The sequence below is a fragment of the Thunnus albacares genome, chromosome 1 (genome assembly GCF_914725855.1).
Source record: "Thunnus albacares chromosome 1, fThuAlb1.1, whole genome shotgun sequence".
NCBI lineage: Eukaryota > Metazoa > Chordata > Actinopteri > Scombriformes > Scombridae > Thunnus > Thunnus albacares.
The window spans coordinates 7,026,053-7,053,325 of record NC_058106.1 but is presented as its reverse complement, the minus strand read 5'-3'; the positions used below and the strand labels follow the sequence as shown (position 1 = coordinate 7,053,325).

Genomic DNA, 27,273 nt, shown 5'->3' with positions numbered 1-27,273 from the left:
CTGTTTTAACCATCCTGCTGTTACACAACCTGTATTCATCTTCAACTTTCTCCATGCTTGACTGTCCACTGGGATTAACTGTCATCTGCTGCCACCTAGTGTTGATATCACAAGAGACATCTAACTTTGATGCAGCCAAATACAGTGAAGTGTTTCTTTTGTTCTATAATATACTATTGATGCTATTCTTTTGGTTATCTTAATCACAAATATATCTCATTCATTCAGAATCTCTATCATGGAGTATTTCCCTGTATAACATAAACTCAAATTTATTAATTTCATCCAGTGGGGGAATATCACAAGAATATAAAGTGCATGGGTGAATCCATGGATGGAATGGATAAATTAACATGTCTAAGAGTAAAGATATTTCAGGAAGATGTCAAAAAAAATTATAGTTTATTTTCCCACTTCATCGATATAAGAAAGGCAGTGCTGGTATGAAGAAATGAACACTAGTCACAAAGCAAATATGATGGTTTGACAAAGCAAACATATTATAGAGCTCAAACATAAGTTTTGCTCAACATGTTGGTTTAACACAAACAAAGTAAAACATTCTAACTTGTAATTGTTAAGTTTCAAAATGCTTTACAGACTTCGTGAACATCAGAAAAAGCAGATTTATAATAAGGCAGTGCTTACATGTTTGGTTTCTGGAACCCATAAAGGCTGGAAAGTGCCGTTTATTGCTGTTAGATCGTTAAGGAATTTCTGCCGTTCTTATAGTCTAATGAATCTTAAAACCTTTTTATAACAAACATGATTTATGTGAACATGCTGCTCTCAACCACAATGAGGGGAATTCTCACCAGCAATTCAAGCAATTACCTAACTCGTAAGTCTCTTGTAACAAAATTATCCTGCAATAAGACGTTAAAAAGAAGGTGAAAAAAATCAGAGCATGTAAGACAACCTGTATTCAGAGATTACAAAGTCACTTTGTATGAGGTCTCAACAATGGAGCCAACTGTTGTGTTTTGGTCCATTAAGCCAGTAGGCAAACTGAACATTATATTCAATATTAGCTAATATATCAGTTTTTAGTAATGAAAAAATGTAAAAAAAAAAATGTAAAAAAAAAAATGAATAGTCATACGTAACCTGAGTACTAAGTGACATCTTCAAATTGTTTAAAATAAAACCCCACAGGTCTTACATTTACAATGATATAATCCAGAAAAGTATCAAATTTTCAAAAATGAAACCTAGAACCACACGTTTTGGTGTTGATATATGACTATCAAGCTGACAAATGTGTCATTGACTTCAGTTCAAGTTGTGTTTGGTCTAACTGGGTTGGAAGATCAAATGAACTATTTCTAAAACGAGTTAAACCATTAACTGTTCACAGCTTAAAGAGAGCAGCGGACTGGTCTTTCAAAACTGCCTTCACTAAGGCAGAGAGGTATAGCAATTAACTGTTCTGTACCTGTATACACACATGTGCAGCAGTCTACACATATATTAGAAATGCATACAACTGACAGAGTATCATATGTAGTGTTAAAAATTGGTATATTGCTGAAATGTGTAAAACAAATACACAGTCACACACACAACGCATGTTTTTCTTGTTACCCCATTCCATCATTTCTCTATCTATTTTAACCTTTCCCCCATCCATTCCTACCTCCCTCCCTCCCTCCCTCCCACTCTTCTTTGTCTTCCTCTCTAAAACACCCCAGGGATGAGCCGGTAAGGTACAGCATCAGTGTAGCGTTTCCAATCCTTGCCGTACTTGCTGCTACAGCGGTGCTCGTCGCGCACGCAGCGGTGGACCAGCAGGATGGTCATGTAAACGATGTAGAAGTACGGCAGTATGTGGCCGAAGCCGCAGGCGGCACAATACGCCAGCGAACCCATCAGGTCGCCGGTGTAGTTGAAGTGCCGTGCCGTGCCCCAGAAGCCTGATGTCAGAAGCTTACTGCGGTGGATGCCGCCGTCAGCGGAGCGGTATGAGCACTCAATGTATGTTGGTTTGCGGCCCCAGATGGAACAGGAGCCCTCGGTGCGTCGGAACAGGTCCTTCTGGTGGTTGGTGGAGCGGAAGATGTAGTATCCAACCAGACCGAGCAACAGGACGGCCAGGGCGTGGATGTTGGAGAGCTGGACTGGGTGGTACACCAGGTACAGACCCTGGAGAGCCAAAAACACATTTACTGTCAACACTAAATGTTTTACATTGTGATATTACTGTACTTAAAAAATCTACAGAGAAAACTGTTTCCCCTGATATCAGTGCTTCAGTCAGATATCTGACATCTGGTGCAGCTACAAACAACTAAAGCTGTAATTTCATATTATTTATCACCTGTGTGCATGTTAGCATGCTTGTATATGTTACCTGCAGTGTGTACAGATATGGCAGCCAGACACAGTCTCCCCAGCCCAGATACCATCCAAAGTGGTCATGGCAGATATCAATGGTCTTCAGGTACCACGCTTCATTCCAGAAGAAATCCAACACATAAATGGCCTACAAGAAAACACAGTTCACATAATTATCTAGTAGTCATTAAGAAACCAACATGAGAGAACACTGGCTTCCATTTTTATTCATACTGCGGCTTCTGAGTCAAGAACGTTAATCTTAAAGTCAAGGAAAGAAAATGCTAATCTTCAGGGGCCAAAAACTCATTAAACCATTCAAGGCCAAGAGACAAATATTAGATCTTTATAGAGTTGGTAATTATCTGTGCATATCAAAGCGTGCTAGTCCTACATTAACTACAGTTCTTCAAGAGCTATAGGTTTAAAATCTACCCTTATATCTCCTCACCTGCAGCACGTTGACCAGAATCATGGAGTTTGTGACGTAGCCGTACAGTTCTTGCTGCTTGGCCATGTAAGACAGATTGATGAGAGTCCAGGCTACAATGCCGGGTCGGCCATTGAAGAACAGCTTGAAGTCAAACCATTTGCCAATGCGGGGGTTGAACTCGATTCCCATCATGTAGTTGTAAAAGATGTTCCCTGTGAACTTACTGTAAAATCACAATAAAGGGTGGAAAAAAATGCAGTGCAAAAGATTATTACATTATAAATGTAGGAATCTCTTTCTGCTCTAAACTGAGACCTGACACAAGATGATCTAGTGACATCTGCTTTTCTATGAATGAAAAAAAAACCAAAACAACATGTCCCTGTTATAATGTTAATTGTTATTATGTTCTGATGTGTATTTAGTCAACCCAGTCTCAATAACGGCTGTAAAATTGTGAGATGCCTATGTTTTTTGGCCTATTCTTTTCAATTGGCCTGCATCCACGTCACGTGACTGTCAATTTGAAGCTTTGTGATTGGCTGACCGGAGGACCTGCCCAGAAGTATTTTCCTCACTGTCACAGTGTTAAGGTTTTCTGGACCCTGGAGATTTTATGCATCTTTATGATTCTTAGTTTTGGGATTTTATGTCATATGACATACAGTAGCATATTCAATCAGCATCTGTTTTATTAGCCAATGCAAGCATACAAAGAATGTGTCTTGGCATTAACTCCCCCAAAAAACACAACAAAAATAGACAAAAGTAAGGTATTAATAATAATAGTATGAAATAAACAAAGTAATATTAAAATTAAACTGAAATTTTAAAATCTATTTACAGAATGGAACAGTAGTAATTTTTAAATGGGACATAACACTTGAACACCACTAACACCAATGAAATATTGACTGTACTGTGGACAAAGAAATACAAATTATGAATATATGAAGTTGACAAGAGCAAGAACTAAATGTGACATGAGCATAAATAATTAAATTATGTAACAGTGGAGGTTGAAGGCACAATCTAAAGTCCAGTTTGATAACCCCGTCTTCATCCCGTTTATATGGCCATGGTATAAAATGTGATGCACACACACATGCACACGCACACACACACTTCCTTCCTCCTTCACTTTTATTTTTTCCATTGTTTCTTTCTTATTTCTAAATTTAGTCTTTTCTCAGATTTTCCTTATCTTCCTGCCTCTTTAAGGACATTTGGACCCTATACTGATACAAATACAACCACTCGCCCACACACACACACACACGCAATTTGCCAGCATTTAACAGGGTTATAGGTTAACCTGGATCAAGTATAATATAATATGTGGTAAGGATGGGGGTGTGTGATAGAGCAGTCACCCAGTCTGAAGGAGGGGGTGGGAGGATGGGGAGCAGCATCCATTAGAGACACTGCTTCAGCTTTGAATTGTGTTAGCAATCCTGGCTGCTCCAGTCAAACCCTTTGATGCTGCCTGATGCCAGTCGCTGTCAAGTGTTCTGTATGTGTGTGTGTGTCTACATACATATATGTGTGTGTGTTTGGGTAGATGGATTAGGTGGGTGCATAGGGAGGAGAGGAGGGGTTGCTTCTGTTTTGGGGGAGGAACGAGAGTCTGGGTGATGCAGGTACAATTGAGAAGAGACTAGGACAGGTGTGTGTGTGATTTTGTGGAAGGGGCATAAGGAATTTTACATTACAGTGCTTTATTGGATGACACGGCTCAATATTAATTGAGGAAGACCATATATTAATTAACACATCCTCAGCCACATATTCTTGGAAATATAAAATTAAATGAGCACCTTCACATTTTACAATCACAGGCTATAAAACACCTTTTCTTAGCAGAGATAGTGGTGTTTAGATTCGGGTTGCGGCGGTCGGCAGCAATTTGAAATGGAATAAAGCCAACTGACGACAGACAGCCCAAAAGAGTAGTCGAATGCACCAAGTCTGCCCACAAACAATGCTCTTCTGTAGCTTTCCACTATCAAAAAAAGACAAAAAAACTCTCAGAACGGAAGGAGAATTAATTAATGCTGATGGCCTTAACATTAACCTATCGTGTTGCTGAGTTATCGAGGACATTTTTGAATTTTTGTGTGGAGAAATGTTAAAACATATCATTATATGAAAACTTTAATGCGGTGAAAGTGAGGAAATACTTCCAGGCAGGTCCTCCAGTCAGCCAATCACAAAGCTTCAAATTCTAGATTTCAAATTCAATTCATCCCTGCGGCAACACTCTAAATATCTACAGTTTTTATTAAAAGAACATCAAACATTTACATAAAATAACACAAACAACATAACAGCTCAGATAACTACACAACACAAAGACAATGATTCAAACAACATGTGACTACGTGGTTTCAGTGATAGCAGCGTCCATAGCAACCAGCATAGAAAGCCGGAAAAAAATCTTTGTAATAACTAAGAAACTTAACGTCATATACATTCACTGAACAAAGATTATGGAAACAAAAAGCACATTTCTCGCTAGAAATGTAAACAAAACACATTTTAATGCCGAACCTATCTTAATATATTGCATTTTCCACTGAGAATAAAAGGAATGGCAGCCATTTTTTGTTGTTGTTGTTTTCACTTGACAGTCATGTGACGTGGACACAGGCCAACACAACAGAACAGGCTATAAAAACGTAGGCATCTCACAATTTTAGAGCCGTTATTGTGAAAATAATACGTTTTACGCTGTGGACACATTTGACATATTTTGATGTGAGACTGGGTTGATTTAGTACAGCTGGTAGCTTATCTAACTTAATGCTAGTTATTTACAGACCTCACACTTTCATCATATAGTTTACATTTTATTTTGTTGAAATTAGCAGTTATGTTTAAATGGTGTAAAAGTTTACATTTAATTCTAAGTCTTACAATATTTAAGTATAAATTAAAGATTTGGAAAACCGATGCCAGTTTCTTCACATTATTATGCGATTCCACACAATTTCTTTTCATGCTACTGCGTGTCTGCTACAAATCCACATTCAGTCCGCTCAATGGGGAATGTTGTAAGGCTGGTTTACAGATAATGGCTGAGGTTGCACTCAGAATTAGAAATTAGGCCACAAAAGTAAAGTTCAGACACCTCTTCACCTACTTGAGCTATCCTGTCACGTGTGTATCGGTACTCACCAGTCCTCAGAGTTGGTGGGGAAGAGGTAGGCCTTTATGAAAGCAAAGGTGGACACAGCGTAGCCCAGTATGTTGGCGCACCACATCAGCGGGATCCAGTTGTCGAAGATGATGGTGGGAGAGAACCAGTGGAAGTAGTGGGCGTTTGCAAACCACAGGGCATGAGTGATCAGCCAGCACTGCAGCCCGTTGATCTCATACTTGTTAATCAGGCCTTGAGTATTGGGAGACACATGAGCAACACATGAGCATGTTTTAAAGAGATACTCTTGTTTTATTCCAATATGTTGTTCACCGTCTCCAAAGGGTCAGTATGATGTAACGATGGGTGTGTGTGTGTTAATAAACTGATGAGTGTGAGTATGGGTGTGTTCATTACCGGCAGGAGTTCTTGCTCCATCCTGCACGCCGCCAACAAAGCCAGGAATAAACTTGTGGGTGACATCAGGAACACACATATACAGGAACACCTGAGGGACAACACGGCCTCTTTTAACCTTACTTGTTAGGTTAGAGAGCAGTTTTTGTGAGCTGCACCCAGCGTCTTGTTATCTTTCCCCCCTCATTTGTCCTGCTTTTCTCTGCTGTCTCTTACCTGGAAGGCCACCCATATGGAATATATCTTGGCAGCTGACCAGGTGAAGGAAGGTGCCCGGGCCCAGATGGAGAGCAGTGTGGTCTCTCCTCGAAACAGCTCAAACAGAGGCTGGCTGATGGAGCACTGGTACTGGTCACAGGCCATCACAAAGTAGAAGACGATGAAAGGGGCAAAGCAAAGGAGGGCGATCACGCTGATCAGGGAAAACCAGTCCACCTCCCTGAGAATGAATCAGATGAACAGTATGAGGCCAACTGAACATGAAAGCTCGGTTTTGCAGTTTAAATTGTTCAAACAGCCAGTAATATTTATTACTGTCAATAATTTCTTATGCTAAATAATTCAGGTTAATGCCATACTCAAACAAAAGTTTTACTGGATGTTTGGACTGTCATAGCAGGAACATGGCAGGTGTAGCTAACGATATTAACGATGACCCTGCTTCATTTAGCCCACAAAATCGAGGGTTGCCGTGTTGAAGCCAAAGGACCCATTGTTTCAAAATTAACTGAATTTTGAGTGGTGAATCTATCACCACTATCACTGCTAACCTTCTATGTGCTGTGCAAGAACAGAAAGCCTGACAGGCATGGCAGCATCTTTTAATAGCCAGTATGAACAGGGGCAATAATTACAGCCAGCAAAACCTTTTTCAATGTTCATGCAGGCACCTGACTGCTGTTTCAAGACAGGGTTGAAAAATTGGAGGAATGCACGACCTGCATTCATTGTTTTGGAGCTTAAGTAGTTAATCAGTGCAGGAGGTAACCAGTCCACCATCACCTCCTTTTAGCATTCAGCAGTACAAACATCTGTGTGAGGGCGCTACCTGAGAGTTCATGTCAGTCACTAACCACAAGTTTCGGTTTGTGTTATGTTTTGTTTTAATGCTTAATGTCCACTCTCTGTTGTGCACTCTCTTTTCTCTGTCTTACTCTCTGTGTCTCTCCATCTCTCTGTATTAGGGTTTGTTTGTGTGTTAGGAGGATAAACAGAGAAAGATAATTACACCGTTAAATACAAATATGATGCTCAACATGAACTCACCATGCTCTCCCCCACTGTGCTGGCTCCTCTCCCTGTTCGGATGTTTTCCCATTGGCACTGTGCTGGGTTCGTCTCCTGGTGGCCTCCATGGCCACTGCACCATTCATCTGTGGTGACAGATCAGATTATCAGGTTAAGATCAGTTATGCAGAGGTGTGCTGTACTTTGTACACTTCCAACATGTGCAACATGCAGGAATTAATTGCAGAAGCTATACAGCAGGCAGCAAAACTAAACAGATGATTCCCTCTTTTTTCACTGATTGAGTGTAGTCTTTCTGAATGCTCTTTCAACAAATACTGCAAAGTCAAAGTGTCACGACAGGCCAAAAATGCAGTTCAGTCCTACATGCATTCATAAACAGATAATGAGGTAATTTGGGGAATTAAAGTGCATGTCCTTGTGAGATAACGAATACCTTGAGTGGAGGTCAGTTTGATAAAGCTACAGCTTGTGTAATAGGCTATCTGAATACACTGATGCCACCATATGTTTTCAACTTTTGTTTTCTGTACTTGCAAATATGTTTCTCTCTCTCTCTCTCTCTCTCTCTCTCTCTCTCTCTCACACACACACACACACACACACACACACACACACACACACACACTTCTGGGGCAAAGGTAACGTCATGTTAGCTGGAATTATTCACACTAAAGCCACACAAACAATAGTGCTATAACGTGTAGCTGTATGAGGAGACCTGGATGCCTTCCAGCCTTTTCCAGTAGCATGTTCAAGTTTAGCTTCCATGTTTTCCAGCAGCTGTCCCACAGACAGATGAAACGAGGCAGGGGAGCAAACCGCCGTTACATAACGTTAACAAAACAAACCTTTTTATCTCTTTATCCAGTTATCTCTGATGCTAAATCGACATTACGTCGATTAACGGCAGATATCCTTTGTACCCTGAACGATGTATCTTACAGTTTAATAACCTACGTTACCAAGTTCACGGATATGAAGTAACGTTAAACACACGTTATACCGGATAATTCTGTCGGCACAGATGCATTATTGAACTGAAGCTCACTCACCAGATAACTGTACAGTCAGACAGGGAGGGTGGCAGCTCGTCTCCTCTTCACTCCAGGTGCGGCTGGTTATTAAACAACCGCTGGAGAGAACTCAGCGTAATGGTGACACACCCGCCCATAACGCGACTACGTAATGAAACTCAACCAATAGTACTTCTGTAGAGGCGGGCCTGAGAGGCTTCCCTGTCCTCTGATTGGGTGACACTAACTGGAGCCACTAGCACCTGACAAATTTGCCACTGCTTGAATGGTTTAGCCAGAGTAAACAATGAAGTGGCAGCATTATGAAATACCTGTAATTAGTATGTGTGCCTTTAGCATCTGAGCTTTTAAAACAATAGGTTCACTTGTACTGAGTTGATATGAGGCTACCAGTAAATAAATTAAAAGCCAAATATGTTTTATTTTTTGCTGGAGTTTTTCTTTGATACTTTTTTTTTTTTTTATAGATAACAGAAATGTAATCCTAATGTTTTAAAAAGTACACCGATGAAATGCAATAAAACACAACAACAAAAAACTGCATCAATACAGTGAAAACAAAGACATGACTCCTTAATTATGATTGCAAGGTGCTGTTAAAAAGAGCCAATTCATTCCAGACATAGACAGAAAATAAAGTCACACGCACAACAATAGCACTAAGACAGAATTGGCATTTAACTATTATCTTTAGACAAGCATGCTTACACCAATAATTCGTGAGTTTAATCCCCATAACATCATATAAAGAGATTATTCTTCAGTTTTGCAATGAATTCAAACCAATCTTGTTTCAGGGAAGGAAATTTACAATAACACAGACTCATCAAGGACAGTTACCACCAAGAACACAAAAGCATTAAAGCACAAAAAAAATCAGTGTGGGCCAAGATGTGGCACTTACTTTTTTTCTTTCTTGTTCTGCGAAAGGACTGTTGTTCTAGAGTTCTAGTGGAGGATGAGTACAATCTCCTGTGTGATCTAAATAATACTAAAAATGAAGTGCATTTCATATGTTAATGTCCATTACAGTAGATCCTGATTGTCATGAATGGATGCAGTGGTGTGCAGGTGCTACTGCTTACCTTGTATTTTCCAGGAATTCTGCCTCAGAATTCAAAACAGCTGTTCTGCTGCCCTACTTGATGCAATGTTTTTTGATACATATGATGTCAGGAAAATGCTCACGAGTCCATAAAAGCATATGTCACACTTGGGATGGAGGCAGTCCTGTATTTTTTAAGTGCATGTGTATCAATTTACCACTAGAGGGTAGTACTCAGCTGTGACACAAACAGGCACATCACCACTGCTGTACAGGTGGACAGAAGTCATCCACAGCTCCCCATCGCCACTAGCACCTGTGTATTTGACCTGTTTTCATTATATGTCTGTTTTGCCAGAAAAAAAAGATGACAGATATGGACATGAAGCATTGTAATACATCAAGCAGAGCATAGACGTCGTGCTTGCACCATCCGATCAGCTATCATGTGTTTATGCAGGAGATAACTGTAGTTCTCCCAGCTGAATCCTCACTGCTGCTCAGATTCTTTGAAAGCCCCCTTAGACAGCAGAGTATTTTCTGCAAGCCTCCACCCACGCTAAATGTCAAGACATTGAAAGATTCAGTAGTCCGCTGGTTTTGAGTGTGTTGTTGTTGATATCTCTCCAGCCAGAGTATCCACTGTGAAACACCCAAGTCAGTGGGAACCAGTCGACAAGCAGATTCTGAAACTAAAGTGGATTCTCGGCAAAACCTGCTTACAATTAAGACCAGAAAAGAAAATAAACTAACCCACTGTCCACATTTGAATGTTACTTCATATCCCAAGCAAAAAAAAAATATATTCAGCAAAACATTTACAGCACATTTGAGCCTTTGAATAAATCAAACCATTAGCTTTTGTTGGTGCACTTGTGTTGACAGTGCTATGTGATTTTCTTAACAGGGCTTCTTCACTGAATCTCATTATGACTTAGACCTCAAAATGTAAAAAAAAAAAAAGAAGAAGAAAGAAGTAGAGAATCCTGTTTATTTTTACGTCCCCTTTTGGAATGTGTTGAAATGTGAGCAGTTGATGAGGGATATTTTCTCTGCACAACTGGCTCTAATATTGGCCATGGGGATAAATTCCTGTCTCATTACTTGTAGCTTTTTGTGCCAAGTTAGACATTCCACCTTTGTGTTATCCCCTTCATGTAATCAACACCAAACACATACCTGCTGAAACTATTCAAGACTGACACAGCTGGTGAGAAATCCCTCCACTCATTCAGTGTCCAAAAGGTTGATTCAGTCATGTTGAAAGAGGAGAGAATATCAGAAATTTATTAAACTGAAATACAATTTTAAAAAACTGAATCGTCTTCTCCAGGTCTACCACACGAGAACTCCTCCTCATCCTCCTGTAGCATCACCTCGCATCCTCAAATGACCTCCATCTTCCTCTTCTTCTGTCTTTCATTTACTGTGCTTTCAAACATTCTGCTATGTCTACTAATCTCTCCTATTTCCCTCTGCGACTCCCCTTGTTTTTGTTTTTTTACCACTTTTCTGACAGCGTGTCGCTGCAGTCTTTACTCTGTTTCTCTCTTTCCATTTCTCTCTTTGATCAGATGCCTTGTTGCTATGCTGTATCCAGACAGTGTGATGTATCTGGGCCAAGCAGCAGACATCACTGCTGCACTATGTATCTGAAACAAAGAGGAGATTTTGCAGTGCAGGTACCTTTTGTTACTTTGTGAAAGTTTGATGTAAATATGCACCCATCTGCTCTCAAGGAGCTTGTTTATTGAGCGCTTTTGCTAACCTGTTTGACATTTTGGGGTTCTCGATGGTGCAGCAAACATTCATATTCATTATGAACCACAGCACAGTTGTCTCGAACTGTACAGATTCACACTTTCAGAAGTCTTGGTGTGTTTCTTTGTTGCCACTTAAGTTTGAAGGACATTATTATCAGCAGGATGAACAAACTGAACTAAAACAATGTGTTTGAATATGCCGCTCCTAATATGTTTGCTGTCAGCTTGGCATAAATAAAACACATGAAGACCAATAGGTGCAGATATTCAAGAATATGATTGTACTTAATATAATGAATTAGAGTGAAGGTTTAGACACACAGAAAACTGGGGTATTCATAGAGCGAGTTAAAACGACTCACACAGGACAATCAGCCCATAAGTTTAATCAAACAGTAGCGGTTGCAGACACCCTGGATTTTAATTGGCTGTGGGTGGTAAATGCTGTGCGCAGTCAGAGGTGAAGTTATTGCTTTAGGATTACTATATTACTACATTGGTGTATGTATGTATATGTGGTGAAAAGTGCAAAGAGTTGGCACAATCACACTGTAGTGCAGGCATGGCTTTTCAGCCACACCAGCAGTGTGGATCTGTGGATCTTGTCAGTGTTGGTTTGACAGTAGTGGGTCCACCACTATGGTTCAGATTGAAATAGCTCAACAACTGTTAGATAGCTCACCATAGAAGTTTGTACAGACATTCATTATCCCCAGAGGATGAATCCTACTTACTTTGGTGATCCAATGACTTTCCCTCTACTCGCCTGCCACCAGGTTGACATTTGTGGTTTTGAGTGAAATGTCTCAACGACTGCTGAGTGACATGAAATTCTGTAGAGACATTCATGTAAGCCACAAGATGAATTGTAATAACTTTCTCGATTCCCTGACTTTTTATCTAGCACCATCATCAGGCAAAATCTTAAGTTGTCCAATATTGTGGTTCATGATCAAATACCTGTTGGCCTTTAGGCCTCCATCAGCTTTAGTTTGTTGCAATTTAGCAAATGTTAGCATGCTAACACACTAAACTAAGACATTGAATGTGGTAAACATTATATCTGCTAATCAATAGCATGATAGCATTGTCATTGTGAGTATTTTGCCATGTTGGCATTAATACTTCAAGTCACCACAGTACAGCCTCACTGTAGACTCTTCTTGTTACAATGATAGCAAAGAGGAGCCTTTTTTTTTTTCTTGGGAATAGAAGCTAAAGTCTACTACTGTCTGGAATTTGGAGCAGCAGGAAAGGCTGAGGTGCATTTTAAAATTAGCATGTTTCACACCAATCAGAACACAATATAATGTTCATATGTGCATTATCTTTATCATTCCTTATTATGAAATCACCACAAATAAAGTTTATATATCTGGTTTTGTGAGTTGCAGGTCTGTTTTTCCCATACAGTTCATGGGTTATTCAACAAACTGAATAGGTTAATATCAAATACGGCACCATCACTATGTGCAAGGAGGAAGGTTTGTGCTCTCTGTGTGTGTGCATATCTGTGTGATCAATATAAAAAGAGCTGGCAGTGATGGCATATATGTATAGCACATATGTGAGTGGGGGGCAGGTTGGCTGACAAATCTTACCCTAATCAGCTCCCATGGGATGGAGCATGTGTGTGTGTGTGTGCGTAACTGTGTCTATATACGTGCAATATTTTGAATTTATGAATTTTGTGTGTATGTGCTTGTGTTACATGTGCTCAGATTGTGTGTGTGTGTGTGTGTCCCTTTGTTGGTGTTAAGTGTCTGATGAATGTGAGGGCCTCGCTGTATCACAGACGCAGTGCAACACGGCTCTTAAATAATTTACTATAAATGAAAGTGAAAAATTAATGAGAGCAGATCCTCTCCTCTGTTTGTCTCCTCCTCTCTCCTCTCCTGTTGTCCTGATGTTAATGTCTTCTCTTCCTCTCTTCTCTCCTGCTTAGTTAGCCTTAGTGGTTTATTTGTCTGGTTGTGACCATGATAAAAAAAATACACATTTTCTACATGCCGTATGCCGACACATTATATACTCCCAATAACAGTAATAAATGCACAGTCTGGTAAGGCCAATTAAAGCCCCTATAACATGGTTAATAACAGTTATTGGTGTGTGATTTGTTGCCATTCAGAATTCTCACTTCATCAGAATAAGTGTTAACCTTAAGGCCCCGGTGTTAGAGAGAGAAATGTGAGATTTTGATGTATGGGTAAATAATATATCAGGGACTGAAGAAAGGTTTTAGCTGATACATTTTGCTGCTGTGTCTCTCAGTTCGGTCAAAACTTTGTAAAAGTGTTGAATAACTTTCATATTGTAGTTACACATTTTAAAAAATTGATGTTGGTGTACTCTCCACCTTCTCCACTATCTAACCTCTGAGGTTTTCTCATGAAAAGGACTGCAGGGATGTAGAGTAGGTCATCATCATGTGGGTTAAAACCTACTAAAGTTATATAATGGTGGTAATAATAAGAACCTTATTGTATTTTTGCTCAATGTTGCGATCATGATAAATGAGCATGGTGATTTATGACCCACAGCCCTGCACAGGATAAAGCAGGTGTGAACACCATTAAGAGTCTACAGACAGACTAAAAGCTCTCTGACACACAGCAGTGCTCTAAACGCTAACGTCAGCATGCTTACAGTTAACATGCTGATGTTTAGCAGGTATGACGTTCACCATTTTGACCATCTTAATTTACTGTGTTAGCATGCTAATTAGCAATGAACACAAAGTAGGGCTGAGGCTGTCATGAGTATGGACGAATTAAAATTTTCACCTGATGATGGTGCTAGATAAAAAGTTAAAGGATCATTAACTTGAGTTATCACAGTTCACTCTGAGGGGAACATGTCTGTAACGAATGTCATGGCAATTATTCTGATTTTTGAGACATTTCACTCAAAACCGCAAAAGTCAACCTCATGGTGGAGGAAAAGTGAGAAAAGTGAGAAACACAAATCTCTGTACAAAATTTCACATCATTTCTGGACCAGAGAGGTGGGATGACCAACCGAGATTGCTGTTCCTTGAGCCACAGTGCCAGTGTGACTACAAATTGGATGGATATGATTTCAGGAGAGAAATTGTTATTGCACCCATATACTTTATTTCTCTCAGTGCAGCATAGGTTAGAATTTGTATTTTCTTTTTTCCAAAATATGTGAGTGGTTTCTCTGCTACATCTTTATTTGAACTTTTGTTTTGGTTCCACAGTGTATGGTGCACAGTCACAACTTCTAATCAGTCAGATATATCGATGTAAAGTATATGACCAGGAGACATTTCACTACAGTAAAATAGTCTTACTGTATCAGTCTTAATATCAGGTCGAGTATCAATTTTGACAATTTTAACAACATGATCATTATGTCATGGAAATTCAGACAAATAAACTAATACAAAAACATCAATCCCATGTTGACAAAATGAGCAGATGAACTCAATAAATACATGAATGTAAAATATTTGTGGTGACATTAATGAAACAAAAAAAATATAGAGAATAATAGTAATTTTACAAAATGTAACAATGATGCCACTTTGTATTGCATATTACAAAATGTGTTTTGTAGGATATACACAAACTGAAGGTAATGGTTGTGAGAACATGTTGACAAGATTTAATGAAAGGAAAACACAGAGCATCTCATGGGACTTCTAGAAAGCAGCCCAGATGGGCATCATGATGAGTCACTTCACAATGATTTATTTAAAGAAATTCCAACACAGAGGACCTCTAATTAAAGCTTAGGATGTTTGTGAAAAAATATGTAATGTAAGCACAGATTGTATGATTTTTCTGATGATTATTTAAGTTAAGAGAATTAATGCTGAACAGTTTCAGAACAGTTTCAGAGAGAACAACGGGTATGGGACATTTGAATTGATAAAGATAAAGAGGGAGTGCAGCATGTTTTTATTCTGGCCCTCAGCATGTCCTACTGTATGTTGTATTACCATAACCAAACCAACATGTAGCTGAAGGAAATTCATCTCAAGTGGCACAGAGAAATGCACTTTCACTGTACTGTATTTTGCTTTAATGTGAAGGAGAAGGTTCAAAGGTTAAGGAGGACCACATGTAGTCTTTGCCCTCATATAAGCACTGACCTGGAAGTGGAGTCGAGTTCATTTCCTGCTTTGTGGATTATTAAAAGCACTGTAAATCCCAAGAGAATCAACCCTCAGTTGTCCGTGTTACCTTTAATGTCATGAACCTATGCATAGCCATTCCTAAATTTGCCCATGGGGCACTCCCAAGAGGTTAGAACAGCACAATAACTGCGCCAGCATACTGTTTTTATATGCCTAAAGCCTCAACGGAAACAAATATACAATGGCTTACATGGTGGCCAAAGTCAATTACAGTGAAGTCTTGGAGACGTTTCCTTTCCGGTCTTCTCTCAAGAACTGAGCTCTCACTTGTCACACTTTCAGCTAAGGCTGGATATGTAACCAAAATACTGATAACATAACATAATACTATCAATACTTTTTTTTTTCTGAAATTTTTAAAAAGCTAATGTCATCATTGTAGACTTGTATTAGGAGGCAGCTACAGCCTCACTAGTAAACAATGTTAACTTAAAACACCTAGCAGCCGACACATCTAACCAATTTCAAACATTTGTAGTGTCCACAAATAAAAAAAAGCCTGAAAGATGTTAAAGAATAAAAAGAAAATGGACTCCAATAGAATGAATTTGGTTGCCATCAAAGTCAATAGCACCCATCCAACCCATGTAGTCCAAGTATAGTTCACTGTTTTGTTCACTCACACTTGTATGTGACACTTGAAGAGGCTTCAGTTTAATTGCACTATTTAGTGTGATATACAGTATCAGGCTGATGTTGGGCACTTACAATAAATCAGAAATGAACCACTGGTTATAACCCCATCTGAAATGATAATATAATCCAATCTTATTGGTTACACATGCATTGTAGAATTGATCAATATTACATTGATTGTCCACTGGAAAGTCTTAAATTTATTCTTAGGTGATATTTGGATCAGATCCTACTGTAGTAAGCACGAATATTATGTAATATTCATAATATTCTTCATAATATGTAGCAACAGACAAGGAAGAAGCATTTATCTTAATGGTAATTTGGGGCTTCAATGTATATGTTATATGATTTTGGCACATGTATCACACTTAAATTGAAAAAAATACACCAGTCAAATTCTGTGAATACACATTCTTCACATTTCAACAAGTTAACTTCAGCGTGGTTCATATTTCAGCAGCGCTCAGTCCAGCTGGTTAGCCAATGGTCTGCAGCTGTGCTACTGAGCTTGACCAGACTGGTGTGTGTGTCTCTGTATGAGTGTATGCGTCAGAGAAATTTGTATGCGTGTGTTTCTGCAAGCATATTGTAAGTGTGTCCGTTTCTATGTGCATCTGTGTGCGTATTTGTGCATGTTGTGACGTACGTGTGTGTGTGTGTGTGTGTGTGTGTGTGCGTGCGTGCGTGCGTGTGTTTAGTCTGCGAGATGCGTCAGTAACTGGGGCAGAACTGATTGTTGCTGATGGCTGTAGGCAAGCACAGACCTACATTCTGCTCTGCCATACAGAAGAGGAGGAGGTGCAGGAGGGTAATAAAAATTGGGGTCTCTCCTGTGCTCCTCTCCCTCCTTTATCTCCCCTCTTTGCATATGACAACCTCCTGCACTCCTTTTCTTGAGCTTTCAGATCTTTCTTTCCTTCCCTCTCTCTATCCCTCCCACATCTCTTCATTTTGTCTGCTTTGACACTTGACAGGCATAGAGACTTACTCAGCACGCAGAGAGGAAGGGGAAATGAGGGAGAGAAAAAACAGAACTAAAAGAGAGAAGGAGGAAAGAAAGGATAAAGAAGGCAATATCAGTCTCAGCATAGATCAATTTGTTTTCCAGTATCCTAGGATTATGCAGAAACACGTGCAGCATGGATCTAAATGAAGATCCATAAACACATACCATACACATAGACAGATATATACTTGATAAAAGTGCATTTTAATACTGTGCGTACTTTTGTCAGCAGCAGATCCCCAGTTAAAACTTTTTCTGATTCCTGATTCTGATTTTTCTGATTTTTTAATTTTTTTTTACCAGCACCCAGGAGTTTTATTCCTGACATTTTGAAACAGCGTGTACAAATGGGTAGAGAGAGGGGTATGACATGCTGCATTTTCATATTATATTTGCAAAAATACGACTCAATAGCTAACTATGAAAAATTTACTTTCCCTTAACTTTGACTCAGGAACTCTAAAATCCTGGGCCTGTTCACCCCAGCCCATGGATGATTCTGCACCTCATGATTTACGTTTATGTCAACATTCAGTGCTAATGCAGGAAGTGGTGTGCCCTATATGTAGCAAAGGGGAAAGTGAGGATGTGGAGGTCGGGTTGGTGGATGGGTGTGTACCACATCCAACTTTCATGCAGGAGACCGAAGTTGCAATTAACTTGCACCTTTCTGTTAACTGTAACCATAGATCTTTCACTAACATCATCATTTTGAAATGTTGGCACTAGACTATAAGAAGATAATCTGAGGTTGTATAGTCATCTAATATCAATGTTCTTTTCTGCTGATGGGGTTGGTTCTCAAAAATTAAAGCTAAAGCTAAAGCTCGCACTTTCTGACCTCTGGTTTCCTTTAAATTCCTCTCAGTTCCTATTTTAACTACTATTTACACATTGAATTCATCATTACAGTAGCCTCTCTTTACTTAAAAGAGAACTAAAGACAAAACACTAGTTTCCCTGCATTTTCCCCTGTTACTCATAATTTTGAATGGTGAACTCCCTGTGTGCTGCAGTCCCTGCAGCTGCTGACTCCCTCGGTTGGTGTGTGAAGGTGTGTGACGTGACATGTGTCTCCTCTGTAAGTAGGATCATCCGGCTGTTTCTTTTCACTTGCCAGGAAGAGCCTCAGCAGCACAGTATAAGTGTGTTCAGACTGAGCACTCAGCCCTGTGTTACAGAAGTGGTAGAGCAAGGGGCTACGCTGGTGGGGGTGTAGTCCTTCAGCTTTCGGTGAGATAGTCCAGGCTGAGTAGGTCCATGAGTTTGAAGGCTTATCAGATGCCAAAACTACACACTGGTTTATAATATTATGAGGCAGAACTTCACTGCTCTGGAGTCATGGCAACAATGATTTAATCATTTGTCGTGACCTCTATGCCTTTATCTAGCAGAGTAAAATCAGCCATCTGTAATTACTGCATACTGCTTTATATTGCTGACAAACGCTGCACAAGCAAGGGTCACTGCTGGTTTTAGTTCCTCAATGGCTGAAACAAAAATAACTTCCAGCTGATGATTAATCACTTTCTTAAAATTCTGAATAACTCAACAGATAACACCAGTGTATGTTCACATATTGCAGGACTCTGTCGTGTTGAGAACTGCTCACATCTGCTTTCACTAGGGAACATCAGTTGCTCAAGTTCTGCTGCTTCCTCTCAAAAGAAACGCATAGTCAACCGATTTTACAGTTAACTGACATCTGACCCCTGACCCCATGCAGGCACTCTGGTCTGAACAGATTCTGCTCTGCATAATATATGTGTGTGCATCAGCAGAGTTCTGGCAGAATCATAATATAGAAATAGCACCAGCTTTTACTCCAATATTGACTGACTTATGACATGAATTATTTTAATACACAAACATTTCACAAGAATGCTATGGGTTTTGTTTACATCAATAATCCTGTTGACATAAAACAGATTTATATTTTTAATTATTATGACTTGAAGAACATGCTGCAATGGATGATATAAGAAATACATAAAATCTATTTAAAATCTTAAAGTTCTGTCATCAGTTGTTTTAAATGTGTGTGTATAACGTGGTCGATGTAACAGTACAGCATCTGTGAATAATGCACGTAACATTATTGATGGATTTTTCTGGGTGTTTTAATGTATCATGGCTCTTGGGCTTCTGTTTTGTGTGCCTATGCATAATTATTGTTTGTGGACTCAGCGTCTGATCAACAATTCTCAGCATCCGCTTTTTTTTTTGCATTTTTCACGAGTTTCCTGGCCACCATAGGTTCTCCTACATTCTTGAAAGGGGAGTGGGGGGTGGGGGTGGAGGGGTACCATTGGTTGCAATCTGCAACCTAACTGTTAGAGGCCACCAAATCCTACATACTGGTCCTTTAAATCTCAGTATACCCTCTATCTGACCATTTTCATTTCCAAAATTAAGTGGTGTCTATTTTTTCAGTTTTTGGCTGGACCGCAACAGCAGGGGCAGCCTTATAAACATGTCCCTGACTGACTGACTGACTGACTGACTGACTGACTGACTGACTGATGAAGTTACACCATTGGTTGGCCAAAGCTTGGGACAGTCAAGTATCCCAGAATGCATTTTGCATCAATTGGCAGCGATCAGCCATGGCAGAGATTTTGAGCCAGGTCAAAAGCTGTTGTAATTTTTGCTCTAGGACTGTTAATATGTCACTTGATTAAGTTTTAATATTTTTTTCTGGTGAGAAAGTAATCATGTAGATTCCTGATATGTGGTCAGTTTATCCAGTTAACAGTTGTTGTGAGGAGTTTTAGCCACACTTCCTGGGGGCTTGGACACCACATGTTGTTTCAAAAAGCCCTCTAGCATTTCATACACAGTCCAGCCATATACAAGGTTTTGACCTAGTCTTGTTAACTTTGTAAGTATTAGAGACGGCAATAGCATAATTAAGTCTCTCTCTGTCTCTTTCTTTCCTCCCCCTCCTGAAGATGTCTGTGCTTCAGACTGGGGATTTGACTGATTCGCCTTCAAAATACTGATCTGGCCATGGAACAAGCTTACCCTCCTGAAACCCGCACTGTAATTTGAACACTGAATTTGAAGTTTCAACATCACACTTCAGTCAGGAGCCCAAATGAACACTGAAACTATTTTTTCTTGCCGTAATCATTCCTCCTGTTCATACCGACCATTGGAAGATTCCTTCATAATGCACTTACAATGGAAGTGATGGGGGCCAAAATTCACAGTCCTCCTTCTGTTCAAAAATGTATTTAAAAGTTTATCACTATTATGAAGCTTCAGTCATTGAAGCAAGTTAAGTAGATATCTTTCAACGTTACAGTCTTTTTAGTGACTGTAACAGGGAAACAGCTGAACAGGCAAACACAAAGAGGGAATGATGCTAAAAAGACTAAATGTGGCAGATATCCACTTGATATGACTAACTCAAATTGCTGAAGCCTCATATAAGCTTCAGATCAACTTTTAAATGCATTTTTACACAAAATGACTGTGTGGACACACTGTGGATTTTTGCCCCCATCACTTACATTGAAAGCACATTTGAAGGGGATCTTTTAGTAGCCAGTATCAACAGGAGGAATGATTACAGTGAGGAAAACCTTGGTGTTCTTTTGAGCATGTGACTGTTGTTTTAAGACAGACTTGAAAAATTATGAACCTATCCTTTAAGGCAAACTCAGAGAAAATTGTTCTTCAGCAGATGAATGTCAAAACAGCTTTCAACTGTATAGTTTCAAACTGCACATACATCATTCTGCACAGTGAAGCTCAAACATCCGACTGAAGAAGCAAAACACATTTTTGTCTAGAGGGGGAGTTGAAGAGTTCACAAAAACACACGCTAAGTGACAAAGTGTTAAATAAATTGTTGGAAAAACTGATCTCAGAATATAAAGAATAATTTAGATGAATATAAATATTATTAAGACAACAGATTTTGGTGTGGGTTTTAAACCCTGTAAAAACATGGCAATGGTTCCAAAGCCTGCTCCTTGTTGGTTCCAGCAAGGAGCAGGCTAAAGCTTTCTCTATACTGGATGTGACTCAGCCTCTTTTTTTAGTTGTCTTTCTCTTGAAACAGAAACCTACACTGACTCCATACAGGCTCAGCTTTGTCACATGTGTGTCATTTCAACATCTGAATCATCTTATTGTGATGTGAGTCTGTTTAGGGCATGCAAAAATGCTATTTAAAAACCCACTGACCAATCTTCTGAGCCATTTTACCACAAGTATTTCAAAATCAACAAATAACAAGGAACTATGACAAAATACTTTTTTTCTTATTTTATTGCTCATATTTCACTGTTGTGCCTCTGATCTGACCTTCAGTGTAACTATCAGCAGGTGCATATGGTAGGTTCCAGTTAGTAGAAACTCCATGAGAACAAACAATGAATATACATTGTCCAAAAGATTAAAAGTCTTATCAGGTTTTTCTTATGTTCAAATCAAAAAAGTGAAAAAGTGAAGACAGCAGCAAAATAGAAAATGTAGAATTGTACTGTACACCTCAACAGAGGTTTGTAGACTGAAAGTTTGCTCTGCTCGGGTTGGCAAGAGCAGCAAATGTAGTTGAAGGTGAATGCTTGTGAAAGACTCACTCACTAAAGGAGGCAGGATTATTCAGATGTGAGGACAACTCTCTGAGTAACTCACTGAAAATACAGGAATATGAAAGCTGTGATATTCAAAACATTAGAGAACAGAGAAGCATTAAGTAGGTAGTTATTGTTTTTATATATGAAAGAATGACAAGCAGATTTTAATCAAACTAATCATACTACAGTAGTTTGTGGATTTAAAGTATAACTGTTTATGTTGTGTAACATTCTTTGTGTCAGTATATGAGTCAGAATGAACTGATGAACTGATTGATCATTAAATATATATTTTTTTAAATGAATAAGAACTTATGGCTAGGATGGACAGAATTCACTTTAGTTGCTATATTAATCATTTCCATTGCATGACATGAGTTTGTTGATGGACACCAGGGCAGGTGTTTGTTTGCTCGTGTGTTGGACCAGAGTGCTACTTGTGACAACATGCAGTATGTTACAACATTGTAATAGCTTTCAGTCTTACAGCTTGTCTAAAGGCATGGCTTGATAATAATTAATAGATGGTTTATTAAACACTATAACATAGTAGTTATAAACACATACAAGTACAAATGAATGATTGGCAATATTCATTTGAAATATAACATTTTTGTTCCGTATATGAATAGATTATGTTTATGATGCTGATGATTTTTTTTTTAGTTATTATAGATATACACTTATTGTATTTATTTATATGACTTCACCATATCAAAATAACTGAACCTGGAGATGTTTTGTAATCTTATTCAACTTCATGAATATGACATTTTTTTCCTTGTTTTATGCTGTTCATTGTATTGTCTTGGAGGCCTCTTCTTTTTAGCTTTTAGCCTTCATTAGCCTTCATCATTATTCTATTATATCTATGCTGAGCACCTTTCTACATAGTTTGTACTTTGTGTACTTTTATGCTTGGTAGGTTTAAAAAACATTTACAAGTTGTTGAGTTTTGTGCTTAGATTGAGTCAGGCTTCATTTGGTTTACCGTGCGGCAACAGAGATTAGTCATCAATTTTAAAATGGTTGATAGCATGAATAATTTACATTTTTGCTAAACACAACACGAAGGACATAAACAGAAGAAATATCCTGCATGCAAGCTCCTCTTTCTGCAGTGGAGAAGAGAAAGGACTGAGAGGAGGCTCAGGGGCAGGGAGTCTGTTATTTTTGTGGAGCACTGAGCCTCCTCCAGAAGGCAACAAAATTCAAAGGCTGCTTCTTAATATTCATCCAAACTGAGGAGAATTGCACTGTGGGATTTTTAGCAGAAAGCAGTGTTTCGTACCGCTGTGGAAGTTGTGAGGGCAGTATACAGTGGATAAATGTATAGATCTGTATGACTACAGCTGCAACACTCGGTTACAAAGTGGCCAGTAGCTGTCTGTTTGGGTTGCAAGAAATCTGTGATGTTGCAGACTATTTCACTGCAAATGTGCCTCAAATGTGGCTCTGCCTCGCTGAGCTGATCAGCCCCGCACTGCATGAGGGAGGCATCTCCATGGCAGAACTCTCTAAGCAAATCAAGACTCTGGTGCCTGTTGGGCATGCTGGTTTGCTGCTGGCACACGTCCTCACTTTGTTGTCCAACAGTATCAGGGACATTGCAGTGATGTGGAAGGATTCCCTGCACAGCAGTGTGGATGTGTGCAAATTTGTGTCAGAAGGTTGAATACACCAGGAGAGGAGACTCCAACAATCTATAGAGTTTGGCTTTCCCCATCCTCCAACCAGAAACGCACCATGCCCCATCTCCCATCTCCCAGATCCTTCTTATACCATCACTTTCATTTATTTATTTATAACACATTGGTCTAATTAAGGGCATTTTTTTATGTCAATAGCTTTATAATTTTTCATCATAGACACTTCAGACCTGAATACATATACGTAGTTCACTTCATAGTATTTTATTATTTGAATGTGTCTCCTTGGGTTTGAAGGTTCAGTTAAGCCAAATTCTGTAGCCCCTCTTCAACTGTGATGAAATAGCCAATAAGGCTCTGAGGTATATTTCATTCGTTGTTCGTTGACTCTCTCCTCCCAACTGTGGTTGCAGTTGCTGTGCCAAGTATATAAAGTCTGTCTCTTTTTCATGGGTCCAAACATAAATTTGTGGGGTTAAAGGTTACGTTGATAGCACACATACTGTATTTTCCCCACTTCTTTTTTTGACCCAGATGTTTGGAGTCATCTGGAAACGTTAAAAAGTCTGCTGGAGACTGCATTTTCAAACAACTCATAGAGTTTGAGAAAAGCAGATGAACCATCAACTACTTTTCTTAGTATTTAAAAAGGAAATAAAAATAAAGTTGAACTGAAATTTGAATTCTCTGTAAGGAAAAAAAAAAAATCAAACCTGTGGTCGATTCCTGTGGCAGTGTCTGACTGACATCTAAGGCCCAGTGTTCTGCATGTCATTATCATATCCTACAAACATTGATATGAGGCATTTTTCAGCAAGCCCTCATATCATTTGTTATCAACCATTATTGATTTCAGCTGTCTGTCTCTTAGCAACATTCAATATTTGGAAAAACCTGTCGTGCTGTTCAGCTCAGTTCAGTTTGTATTCCACTCCAAAAATCGAAGCTAACAAGCTGGGCTAACGAGCTTCCATTCACAAATTGGAAGCTACTACACAGTAAAGTTGTAAAGTACACAGCTCAAGATAAAAAATGAGAATATATTGTATATACTGATTCTAGAGCAAAAATTATTCTACTTGGTCTGTCTTCAATTTTGATCACATTCAAAATCTGCCTGGTTATAAAATAACTTTCAAGACGAAATTAAAATATGCAGATACATAAAGTGTGTATAGAGTGAATCTCTATGCTGCATAAATTGATCACAGGTGTCTCAACATGAATCAAGCTGGGAATGTCTGGACACTTAACACAAGGCGACGAAATGGACAAAAACGTGTATTTTCCTTTAAATCAGAGCTTTGATAGATACCTACAGCATAAAGTGTGAGAAAACTTCATCAGGGTTTTCATTTGTATGAAAGTAAACACGCAGGACCGGCTGGCCCTCCAGTAGCTGTGTGTGAGACACCTTTAAATAGAAACCAGGTCCACAGTTAGGAATGCAGTAAAAACCTTGTCAAATTGATTTAACCTGGCTGGAATCTGTCACTTTACCATACACAGCTGTTAATACACCCACACTGTTTTCATGACTCTTTGAAGTATGTTTACTTTCTACACTGATCTGATCATTTTCAGGGAAAGGCCTCATGGGAGATAATGAGAACCAAAGGAGGATTTTGCTGCGGTTGAACACGTGCTCCTCTGTTTTCTGCCACATCCAAGTGAACCAGGAAATCTGTTGGGTGTTAAGATAGACAGCGTGAACTGACTGTAGGCAGGAAAGGCAAGACAATGTGTGAATTTAAGGATACACATAAACACACACAGATAGGAAGGATTAGTCGAAGACAGGAGCAGCACTGGTTATATGATATCTATTACATCCTTCCTACTTTCAAGGTCACTGTAGAAGGCTATTACAGCCGCATAAAAGCTGTACACATACAGAGTGCACATATGGTATTCACACACACACACAAACACACGAACCGGAGATGCTCCCTCTTATACCTAGCAGGTCTCTCTCAGGATGCTAAGAATTTGGCACGGGCTTTTACTGAGCATGTGTGCACCTATGCATAACACAGTGTGGCATGCCTTTTGTCAGCTGCTCTCTATAGATACAAGGACTCCAAGATTCTAGATCAAGGTTCACTCAGTGGGAGCTTGGTAAATAATAGGAAAAAAAAAAGGTAAATAAAACATGAGATTTGACTGAATTCAAACAACAAAAACACAAATAAAATAGACACGCTCTGTTTGTATTTATCATGGTCTAACATAGCCATAAGTACCTTAATGTAACATAAATGCCCATGGAACCCTTTCACACCAATAGAAAACATATTCATTACCAAGGTTTCTTCCTAAGTAATGCTTTTTAAAACATATATATTATTTAGTTATTTAATATGATTTGGGAGTGTTTCATTTTTGCATTGCTTTGTATATTACTGTATGTTGAACTGATGTGGTTTTGGATTTTAGTAAAGTAAAACAACCTCCAGCTGCATGTCTTGTTAAATAATTGTGTTTATCTGTACTAAAGGATCATTTTTTGCAAAAAAAAAAAAAAGGAAATGTCATTGTTGTTATGACATTCCCAATGAAAACCATCAATGAGTACAACAGTCTATTTTTAACTTCAAACCAAGAGAGAACGTCATGCATGTTAGTAACATTTGTTCTCAACCCACAAGAAAGTGCCATATGTGCTGCCTTTTCCTGGACCAGTTGCAGTTTTCTAATATTACCTGATGAAGTAATGGACTGAACGATAATCCAGGTGAGACAAAAGCAAAGTCTGAATCATTTGTTTGACAGTTAGTTGTGTCAAATATCTCTGCATTCTCTGTATATGTTTGGGGGTTGAAACTCAACACAATAAAAATATAATATTAAGACACCGCATACTGAAACCATCATAAGGTTATCATGTGACATTCATATCTTACCACCTGAAACTGACACTAAAAAAAGATCCCATCTACCACTTGCCGTTGCTGTCTTATTTCCAAGTACTTCTCTCTGACACGATCCATCTGTGGTCACAGGAATATCCAGTGCACTGTGACCTTTGACCTTTTAACCATCATTCTTAGTTGCTTACAGTATCATGTTACTTGAATACTCTGTGAGTACAGTACTGCTTACACCAGTTTTGCCATCTTGGAATTAATTAATAGGTTACAGTGTAATAGTCATGATTGTAACTGCACCTTGTTCCTGATATATAAGGAAAGATTTTCTGATGATGTTTGCAACAAATCTAAATGATTGTCTCATGAAAAACAACAGTGTTAAGTGAAGTGAAGAGTGATTTAGGTGAAAGTGAAGATGAAGTCCATCTCATGTTTTGTTGTTCATTGTATGATGATTTAAGAACCAAACTATATTATTTCTGATGAGTTCTTCTGGGTGGAGCTGTGCTTTAGGAAGGGAACCTTTTCTGTAGATGTATTTGTTGAGTACTTTGTTTTATTTAAGAAGTTACTGTATGTTCATGTCTAACAAATGTTTCATCATTGTGACAGTATTCTTTGGGCTGGAACTTGTATGTGCATGACACAATAAATTAGTACAGTAACATAACATATAATACATTTTGCATACAGAGACAAAAATATTGCTCTTTAACTCCAAATGTATGCTAAAAACTAACAACAAATGTCATATTATCTCAACGAGTAGTTTCCAACCTTTTTGGCTTGTGACCCTTTAAAGTTAATTGGTCTATTTGTCAACCCTCATTGCAAGTTATGGCTTCTGACTGATTTTTCCTTCAAGAATTTGTCTCATTTTAATATTTTTAGAGGCCTTCAAATCAGGTAGAATCAGGTATGTCACTTATTTGAAGGACT

At 38.8% G+C, this 27,273-nt stretch overlaps 1 protein-coding gene across 1 annotated transcript; it reads right to left on the bottom strand.

Moving 5' to 3' along the window:
* Positions 1-385: 385 nt before the first annotated feature.
* dhcr7 (7-dehydrocholesterol reductase) lies at positions 386-8,752 on the bottom strand. The gene is made up of 8 exons (XM_044363467.1): positions 8,627-8,752; positions 7,590-7,696; positions 6,540-6,762; positions 6,324-6,414; positions 5,945-6,158; positions 2,786-2,990; positions 2,351-2,482; positions 386-2,142 (listed from the first exon to the last, which is right to left on the bottom strand). The coding sequence occupies exons 2-8, from the start codon at positions 7,694-7,696 to the stop codon at positions 1,678-1,680; spliced, it is 1,437 nt and encodes a 478-aa protein (XP_044219402.1). The 5' UTR covers positions 8,627-8,752; the 3' UTR covers positions 386-1,677.
* Between the last annotated feature and the right edge of the window lie 18,521 nt (positions 8,753-27,273).